The 10,653-nt window shown below is 49.3% G+C and overlaps 1 protein-coding gene across 1 annotated transcript in view; it reads right to left on the bottom strand.

Annotated features, from left to right (window-relative positions):
• LOC308064564 (vigilin-like) overlaps positions 1 to 6,693 on the bottom strand; it is a gene marked incomplete at both ends in the record, with an annotated part of 137,939 nt that extends 131,246 nt beyond the window's left edge. The window contains 8 exon segments of the mRNA XM_080389200.1: positions 940 to 1,044; positions 1,606 to 1,713; positions 1,928 to 2,137; positions 2,969 to 3,184; positions 3,665 to 3,871; positions 5,511 to 5,726; positions 6,266 to 6,309; positions 6,615 to 6,693. Coding sequence (XP_080245326.1) covers positions 940 to 1,044; positions 1,606 to 1,713; positions 1,928 to 2,137; positions 2,969 to 3,184; positions 3,665 to 3,871; positions 5,511 to 5,726; positions 6,266 to 6,309; positions 6,615 to 6,693 — 1,185 coding nt within the window.
• Between the last annotated feature and the right edge of the window lie 3,960 nt (positions 6,694 to 10,653).

Below are 10,653 nucleotides of genomic sequence, written 5' to 3' on the forward strand. Positions count from 1 at the left end.
CACCACCTTCATTCCTCTACAGGGAGAAGCTCACCAAGCAGATTTCCACCACCCACAACTGGCTGCTAAAATGTCATTCGCACAGAGCAACGTGTGGGGACAAAAAAAAACCAACTTCCTCCAGGACACATCAAAGTAATTCCACTACTGTTCAGGCTCCCAAGGTACTTTCACACGTTAAAGCCATCGCAAGGCCTCACGGCCCATTTCTCTCCTTGTGCCACCACCACTCCAGAAAAGCAGAGGAAATGTGATGGAGACAGCACACTGGGTGAGCTACAGAGCCCCTGATACCATCTACTAAACACGAAGAGCGTGAGCATGGGAAGGACTAGAAAGGCACTCCACTTACTGTTAGCTCCGTTCTTGCCAATGAGGTGTCAGTGGAATTGGTGGTCAACCTTGATTATTGCGTAATCCATCCCGTTGATCTAAAAAGAATTCTATTTTTATATATATATATATATATATATATATGTATGTACAATATTATATATTATATTATATAGGGCCAGGTAGGACAGGCCACCGCTTCTGTCTCGTGCCCTAAGTAACTGCCTACTGCCAAGTATTGGCACTGACTCACCAGCGGTCAGCTCCAAGCACTTCTGCTATTAAGCAGAGCACAAGCATTCCTCTGCTTTGAGAAGAGAGCACTGTGCTCATGAAACATTGAAAAGACTTACTTATGTGCCTCTCCGGCTATAACAAAGAGAACCCTTCCTTCTCTGCACCAAAAAAATTAATGCTGACTTTTCAAGAATGCTATGGATGAGTTTCATAACCAAGGGGTGTCATCCACCTGCCACACAATTTGTCTTCTGCAAGTTCGATTAAGCACGTCAAGACATCATAGGGATGTGACAAACACCTCATCACCTCTGCTCTGTTGCCCCTTCTTCCCCCAGTTTCTTCCTGGAGCTAGTAACTCCAGCTCACCAGTTCCTTGACCATGGCTTCAATCTGTTCCTGAGCCACATGCACATCTTCTGTAGGTCCTTCCAAAGTGATGTTATCCTCTCCTCCAGTGAATTTGATGTGAACCTTGAGGTGAAAGACAATGAATCTCTTAAGAATTTGCCAAGATCCAAGCCAGGCCAATGCTCTTGGTCAGGCTTACACCATCGGTCCCTGCCACTGAGAGATGTGCTCCTTCCCAAAAAGCCCAAACAAAATCCCCACAATTTTACAAGTCAGTAACTTAACAATTTCGGCCATATGGCAGTGCCTAGAGCCCAAGGCTCTGGTGCTGTCCCGGTTTCTGCAAGGGCTTTGGAGAAGTTTACTCATCTAGCCTTTATCTAGATACCGTCTAACTCACCAGGGAGAAGCCTTGCTGCACTCGCCATTTCCAGGTATCCTACTACATCAGTTCTCAAAACAGCACCACATAAAGCTTCCTTGGAAGGGCTCAACCCATGACAACAACATAGGATGAGCAGTGTTTGCAGCAGTAAAAGAGAGGGTTCCCTTGAACAGCAAAGATCTGTGTCATTTCCCCCTGGTTTTACCCACGCTAGAATACACCTCTCTCTCCCGTGACGAGTGATCTGGACTAAACCTTTTTCCACGCCGGGGGTGCTAAGCTAACCAGCTCATCCATACCTTTGGCACCTGCTGAGTTATTTTGGCCAGGTTCTGTCCTTTCTTTCCAATCATGAAACGATGAAGCCAAGAGGGGGCAGAGACCGAGGAGACGGTAAAACTGTTGGCCTGAGAGACAGAAAAACAGAGAAGCTGTTTGATGGACAAACTGGAAGAGGCCTTCCCAACAATTCAGTTCCAATTCCCATGCTGCACCTCCGGTATTGACTTCTAAGCTGCACCTCTAATGGCCCAAGAGAGAGCAGCCCCGCTACACCTGTCAGTGCTCACAAATGTATCTTCATGGGACCTTCAAAGGAGGCCTAGCCCATCTTGTCAGTACCTTTGCATAGACTTCAGTCAATGCTTGCCCGAGTTGTTTTTCAGGCTCGCCTCGCAGTATCACCGTCTCCGAGCTACTCTCAGTGGGTGGGATCTCGATAGAGACTCCAGTCTTCTCCAAGATCTCCTGCAGGGAATTCCCCTTGGGGCCGATGACATACTTGTGCTGAGACTTTTTCACCTCCACTGCAATAGTAGTAGTCTTCTTTTTCTGTAGGGGCAGAGACACTGAGGCGGGGAAGGACAAGAGCGACAGGAAGAGGCACAAGATGCAGTCAAACTCTGCGCCCAGCAAAGAGCAAAGCCAAGCTGAGCACAGTGGCTCGGCAGTACCCTAGCACCCCTTGGGCCCCTGCCTACAGAAAGCCTTGTGCTCAAAAATTCACAGGGGAAGTACAAAACTAGCATGCTGTGTCAAGCTCCCTGGGACACGGCATGGAAGAGACCACACGCACACACAGGCATGTCGTTGTCGTCGTCCCCGTCCCCCCGTTGGACAACAGGGTTCAACTCCCAGCCGTCTCCCAGGCAGTGCTGTGATGCAACACTGTGCAGGCTATAAGCCGATTGCTGAAATCCAGACTGCTACAAATACAGACCTAACCACGAGGACAAACAGCCCAGCAACCCACAACAAGGATATTCACAGCAGCGTTGGCTGTGGGAAATAAACTGAAAGAGTGACATTCACTCTTCAGCAACTTCTACTTAGGTAGCAACTTTGATACTGTCAGCTGGCCACCGCTGTAGACTTCACACTTCTTTCCTTCCTTAGTAGCACCGGTGTGAACAAGAGCCAGGGGAGCTCTTGGTGGCCTGCTAAGTCCCACGATACAGAAAAGCGAGAAATCTGTCACCTCCCTGATAGCATCAGCCCAGCTCCCACTCTGCCAAGTGAGGAAACGGTAGGATTCGGGGTCATGTACTGCAAGGGCTGCTGAGCCAGATGCAACAGAGGGATGCACAAAAGTAGAACAAGAAGGGAAGAGTGCCTAGGAGCAGGTGCCAGGGGAAGGTGGGAAGCTTTATGGACCATCCGTACCTTCTCCTCATAGATCTTCTTAACTCGAGCCACAGCCTGGGCTAGTTGCTCCTTTTCTCCGGTGAAGACTATCTCTGTCTTGTTGACACTGGGTGGAGGAATGTTGATGCGCGTCCCTGTGTCCTGCATGAGCTCCCTCACCAGCTTGTTGTAAGGGCCAGCAATGAAAGGGTGGTACCCTTTCTCCACGTCCAGCTGCTCCACGGCACGCTTATCCTGGAAGAGCCCACAACAGACCTTGGTGGGAACTGCCCTCTATATTACAGTCTCTGCCAGGCACAGCTAAGTTCCCAGGGGTGTCCTGCCTGACGCTCTGGCTCAAGCAACCTTCTCAGTTTGCGGGCTTGTAGATCTCCACCTCTTTCAATCTACAAATATGGTTGCTGCTGCTGCTGCTCCTTCTTTACGATATTCACCCCTGTGATCTCCTGCCTTATCTCAGCTGGCACCTAAGACGCGTCGCTTCAACTCTCAAATGCTTGTTTTGGCTTCAGAGACGGACAAAACGCAGCACAAGAAGTTTCAGGACCTGGCAGCGGTGCTCACACAGCCAGCGAGTGGCACAGTATACGTCTCCGTTCAGGCTAACGTTAGCCACTGACTGTAGCCACGGTGGCTGCAAACTCCGACTACACCACGGGGAAGCAAAATGGCTGACCAGCCAATGCCATGAGAGAGATCACAGTACTGAGGGACCTGCTCAGCGGAGATAAGCAGGATCTCGTGCCGGGCCTTCTCAATCCCTTCTTTAGTGCCGCTGATCTTGATCTGGTTGCTGGGGTCATCTGGGCGGGGGACCTGCATTTTGGTTGCAGTTTTGAGCTTCAGGTCCTGCAGCTTCTCACCCTTCTTTCCAACGACAAAACGGTGGTGCTCCTTGGGGATGGCAACTGTTGCTGAAGCCTGCAGCAGAAGAACCAAGCATCTGTGAAAAGCCTTGCCTGCACTGGCAGATCCACAGGAACAGAGCCAGGGAAAGCAAGGTAGACGCTGCTCAGTGGTACTGCTCCTCAGAGCAAACACAACGCCTTCCCAGCACATTCTGTCTGAGGGCTGACACTGTACCAGTTGATCTACAGCGCCTCCGTGCCAGGAGTATAAACCCCACCTTTCCCTCAAAACCCTTCTGTTTGCACAGGAGCAGTACTCTGCATTAGCAAAGGCCTTCCGACACAGACGAGGAGGTGCCTCTCCTCCAGTGTAAGACACCAGACAACAACTGAGATGACAGCGCACAGCTGGAGTTTATCGGAACTCTGACTTCTGCTGCCAAGGCTACAGAGAACAAGGCATACAGTATGACTCCTAGGAAAGAGAAATTCAACACCAGAAACCTACTGCAGGAGGCAGGCAGCTAGCAGATGCTTACCGCTGCTTAAGTGCTAAGGTGTCTTCAAGTGTAGCACATGCGGCTCCTGGGACTGCTTCTAGAAGGCCCCACATGCAAAAGGGGTCCTTCTCAATCTACCATTAAGGGGCTGGTCTATACAAGGGCTTCCTGACTTCTTCCCTTCTCACGGAGTTTGTACAGGTCTGGTAGCTGATGACTGCTATCGTGCTCCTGATCCCTGTGATTAGGTAACCACTAACAGCAATTAGACAATGAAAATTCAAGCTATAATGGAAAAACAAAAGATGAAGAAAAGATCACTCGGTGTGACTTTTCAGCTCTGTGTTCCTGTCCTGAAGCCAGCCAAGCCTAAGAGAAGCTGGAATACAGACACACCTTCCAGACCTGGGGCCAGGGCAGTAGGAGGTATATTTGAGAACAGTGCCTCATGGATCTGTGGCAGCACAACCTGAACTGATTTTTCAGATGCACATTGTGGATGTAGGGTTTTGTTCCTTTCTCTTTCCTCTGGCAGGGTATGACACAGGGGCTGAACAGCACTAAGCAGACATGGTATTAACACCGCATTACCTACCTTTGGCATTATACTTTAAAACACACTGCAACACCTGGCTGCGAAACATCCTAACAAGAGCTACCACCTTGACTATGAGCTCAAGAACCTTAAGGTAAGAGATCAGAACCTAGAGGACTGAAGCAACCGAAACAACAGGGTTGTGGCTCCTTACCAGTGTGCCTTGAGTTACACAAGGCAGAACCCTGACCCAAAGCTTTTGGCTTTTGGCAGGACTTCCTTTTCTCTACTTTTCTTTCTCCCAGCCTTCCACGTTCTCCTCTGAAGGACTTCAGGAAAAGCACAGTCCCGTTCTCACACACTACTAGCTTTGTGTGTGAGGCTCCTGCACCAGCACCTCAGCACAAAGTCACTGGTTGCAACTCAAATGTTCCAGAGATCGCAGACTCCACGCTTCATGCAACACCACGGCCTGTAATTAACTTGGAACCCTATTTTAAGCCTCATTCCCATTCCAAAGTGCCAATTGGGTGCTTTGAAAACGTATGGCGAAGCTGAATTAGTCATGTAACAACGTACCTCTTTGGCTTACAAGCACACGGGCCCAAGGGTCTCAAAGCATTTGCGAGTCTTGGGGAAGAGCAAAGATGAAGGCAGAAACAGTTAGATGCCCTCACCTGAGTCTGCAGTCGAGCGACAATCTGCTTCCGAGCCTTCGTGACTGCTTCCGGCTTGCCAGAGACCACGATCGAAAGGCCCTGGTCCTTTGCGAGAGACAGCTCCAGGTGAGCTCCTGTCTTCTGCATGACGTCAAGGCAGATCTTGGCCTGCTCGCCTTCTCCAAACTGATTCATGGCCTTGTATTTCCTCTCCTCCAGTGGCACAGGGATCACCTGCTCAGCCACGGGACAGACAAAAGCAGGGCACAGCAAGGTGTCAGTGTGCTTTTGATTATCAGTGTCTCCCTCTCTTACTGCCATACAGGAGGACTTCATTGGTGTACTAAGTTCCCAGATTTAGGCGACCCATCAGCCTTTCCAGTGGAGACACCAGCTGCAGTATGAGGGCACGGCAGCAGGCAGTGTGTCCCAAACCAAGTGCTTACCTAAAGAACATGCTGTTGGGGGGGGGGGGAATACTTTAATGCATTAGCACTCACTCCTTGAATTCTGCAATCCTCCCTTCAGGCCTGTTCCAGCTATCTGTGGAACAGGGATGCAGAGCTTCTTCTGGGCAGTTTTTCAACACATCCCTCCCCCTCCAGAGCAGTCCTAGCATTCAGCTGCGGTCTTCCTTGTGCCTCAGGGCAAAGTACAGCAAAGAGGCAGTTCCTCTGACACACTAAGGGATTTCACACTCCAGGGAAAGCTTCACTTCACCTACTTTTTGGAGGGATGAAAAGGAGGGATATAAGACGCCCACTCCCACCAACCTGAGTGATGACAGAAGCCTTTATTGTCTGCACCTGTTCTGATTCTTTGGCCACCCAGAAGTTTACATCTTAATCCTTCCCGACTTTGGAATCATCTCACACGTTGTAACGTATTACGCAGGCAAAAAAGAACCATTCGGCTACATAGGAATAGTCTGAGCTGTACTATCGATTAGATTCCTGGGCTTTATCGTACGAGCCCACCGCATATTCACTGTAGGAATAGACGTAGACACCCGAGTATACTTCATCTCCGCCACTATAATCATCGCCATCCCAACCGGCATTCAGGTATTCAGCTGACTAGCCACGCTACACGGAGGCACCATCAAATGAGATCCACCGATACTGTGAGCCTTGGGCTTCATCTTCCTCTTCACAATTGGAGGACTAACAGGTATTGTACTAGCAAACTCCTCATTAGACATTGTCTTACACGACACATACTATGTAGTTGCCCGCTTTCATTACATCCTCTCAATAGGAGCTGTATTTGCCATCCTAGCTGGATTTACCCACCGATTCCCACTATTTACTGGATACACCCTCCACCCCACATGATCTAAAACCCACTTCGGAATTATATTCACAGGCGTAAACCTAACATTCTTCCCCCAACACTTCCTAGGCCTAGCCGGCATACCACGACGTTACTCAGACTACCCCGACGCCTACACCCTATGAAACACCCTATCCTCTGTTGGCTCCCTCATTTCAATAACAGCCGTAATCTTACTAATATTCATCATCTGAGAGGCATTTGCAGCACAACGAAAAGTCCTCCAAGCAGAATTAACCGCTACCAACATCGAGTGAATGTATGGCTGCCCACCCCCCTATCACACCTTTGAAGAACCAACCTTCGTCCAGACCCAAGAAAGGAAGGAATCGAACCCTCACACGCCGGTTTCAAGCCAACTGCATCAAACCACTCATGCTTCTTTCTTACGGAGTGTTAGTAAACCCATTACACAGCTTTGTCAAAGCTAAATGTACACCCCTACCATGGCCAACCAATCCCAACTCAGATTCCAAGACGCCTCCTCGCCGATCATAGAAGAACTCGTAGAATTCCACGACCACGCCCTAATAGTTGCACTCGCAATCTGCAGCCTAGTTCTCCGTTTGCTGACACTTATACTAGCAGAAAAACTATCCTCCAACACCGTAGATGCACAAGAAGTAGAACTCATCTGAACAATCCTACCCGCCACCGTCCTCATCCTACTCGCGCCCTACCATCTCTACAAATTCTATACATAATAGACGAAATTGACGAGCCCGATTTAACTCTGAAAGCCATCGGACACCAATGGTATTGAGCCTATGAATACACAGACTTCAAAGACCTAATATTCGACTCCTACATAATCCCAACCACAGAACTCCCTCCAGGGCACTTCTGACTACTAGAAGTAGACCATCACATTGTAATCCCAATGGAATCCCCCATCCGTATCATCATCGCCGCCAACGACGTACTCCACTCATGGGCTGTCCCATCCCTGGGGGTAAAGATTGACGCAATCCCAGGACGACTTAACCAAACATCCTTCATCACAACCCGACCGGGCATCTCCTACGGCCAATGCTCAGAGATCTGTGGAGCCAACCATAGCTGCATACCAATCGTGGTAGAATCAACCCCCCTAGCCCATTTCGAACGCTGATCCACACTCCTATCATCCTAATCATTGAGAAGCTATGTACCAGCACTAGCCTTTTAAGCTAGGGAAAGAGGACAACCCACCCCTCCTTAATGACATGCCCCAACTAAACCCAAATCCATGATTCCTAACCATGCTTGCCACCTGAACGATCTTCTCGCTAATCATCCAACCTAAACGCCTACCATTCACCCCCATCAACCACCCCCCCAAACAAAACCAACGTCCCTGACAAATCCACCCCCTGAACCTGACCATGAGCCTAAGCTTCTTTGACCAATTCTCAAGCCCCTATTTAATAGGCATACCCTTAGCCCTCCTCTCTATTCTCTTTCCCACCCTATTATTCCCCTCCCCCGACAACCGATGAATCAAGAACCGCCTCACCACCCTTCAATCGTGACTAATTCACCTAATCACAAAACAACTAATAATACCCCTAGACAAAAAGGGCCACAAATGAGCGCTAATCCTCACATCCCTAATAATACTACTCCTTACAATCAACCTCCTAGGCCTACTACCATACACATTCACCCCCACTACCCAACTATCCATAAACATAGCACTAGCCTTCCCGCTCTGACTCGCCACCCTCCTCACAGGATTACGAAACCAACCCACAGTCTCCCTAGGACACCTACTGCCCGAAGGCACCCCCACCCCGCTTATCCCCGCCTCAATTATAATTGAAACTACAAGCCTACTTATCCGCCCACTAGCACTTGGAGTCCGACTTACAGCAAACCTAACAGCAGGACACCTACTCATCCAACTCATTCCCACAGCCACCGCCACCCTTCTTCCCATCATACCCACCCGCAGTCTCCGCTCTAACCGTGCTAGTCCTTCTGCTACTCACCATTCTAGAAGCAGCAGTAGCTATAATCCAAGCATACGTCTTCGTTCTCCTACTAAGCTTATACTTACAAGAAAACATCTAATGGCCCACCAAGCACACCCCTTCCACATAGTAGACCCCAGCCCCTGACCAATTTCCGGAGCCGCTGCCGCCCTCCTCACTACCTCAGGACTGGCCATGTGATTTCACTACAACTCCCCCCAGCCCCTGGCCTTAGGCCTAATCTCCATAATCCTTGGAATACTCCAATGATGACGAGACATTATCCGAGAAAGTACATTCCAAGGCCACCACACACTCCCAGTACAAAAGAGCCTCCGATACGGAATAATCCTGTTCATCCCATCAGAAGTATCCTTCTTCCTGGGCTTCCTCTGAGCCTTCTTCCACTCAAGCCTAGCCCCCACACCAGAGCTAGGAGGACAATGACCCCCCACAGGAATCAAACCCATAAACCCCATAGAAGTACCCCTACTTAACACAGCCATTCTACTAGCATCAGGGGTTACCGTCACATGAGCCCACCACAGCATCACCGAGGGGGGCCGTAAACAAGCAATCCAAGCTCTGAGCCTGACCGTCCTCTTAGGAACCTACTTCACAATCCTTCAAGCCATAGAGTACTACGAAGCCCCATTCTCAATTGCCGACAGCGTATACGGCTCAACCTTCTTCATCGCTACAGGGTTCCATGGCCTACACGTAATCATCGGATCCTCCTTCCTCCTAGTCTGCCTGTTACGACTGATCAACTTCCACTTTACACCAAGGCACCGCTTTGGATTCGAAGCCGCAGCCTGATATTGACACTTCGTAGATGTCATTTGATTATTCCTATATATAACTATCTACTGATGAGGATCCTGCTCCCCTAGTATATTAATTACAATTGACTTCCAATCTCTAAAATCTGGTATAACCCCAGAGGAGAGCAATAAACATAATCCTTTTCATACTCATACTATCCCTCACCCTGAGCATCATCCTAATCTCCCTAAACTTCTGACTAGCCCAAACAGCCCCAGACTCAGAAAAACTATCCCCATATGAGTGTGGATTTGACCCCCTAGGGTCAGCTCGACTGCCATTCTCAATCCCATTCTTCCTCAGTAGCAATCCTATTCCTCTTATTTGACCTAGAAATTGCACTCCTACTCCCCCCCTACCATGAGCCACCCAACTACAATCCCCCATCACCACCCTAACCTGAACCCTACTAATCATTATTCTACTCACACTAGGACTAATCTATGAATGACTTCAAGGGGGCCTAGAATGAGCAGAATAACAGAAAGTTAGTCTAATCAAGACAGTTCATTTCGACTCAACAAACCATAGCCCTACACTATGACTTTGTACATGCCCCCTATATACCTAAGCTACTGCTCAGCCTTCGCCCTAAGCAGCCTAGGCCTCACTCTCCACCGCACCCACCTAATCTCCGCCCTACTATGTTTAGAAAGCATAATATTATCCCTATACATCGCCCTATCAGCACTCCCCATTGAAAACCAAACAGCATCACTCGCCCTAACACCAATCCTCATACTAACATTCTCGGCTTGCGAAGCTGGTACGGGCTTAGCCATACTAGTAGCCTCAACCCGCACTCACGGTTCCGATCACCTACACAACCTAAACCTCCTCCAATGTTAAAAATCCTCCTCCCAACCCTCCTGCTACCCCCAACAGCTCTCCTATCCCCAACCAAATTCCTATGAATTAACGCCACGGCCCATAGCCTATTAATTGCCCTCCTCAGCCTACACTGACTCCTCCCAACCTACTACCCAAACAAAGCCCTAACTCAATGAACAGGCATAGACCAAATTTCCTCCCCCCTCCTAACACTCACCTGC

The sequence above is a fragment of the Falco punctatus genome (genome assembly GCF_963210335.1).
Source record: "Falco punctatus genome assembly, chromosome: 5".
Taxonomy (NCBI): domain Eukaryota; kingdom Metazoa; phylum Chordata; class Aves; order Falconiformes; family Falconidae; genus Falco; species Falco punctatus.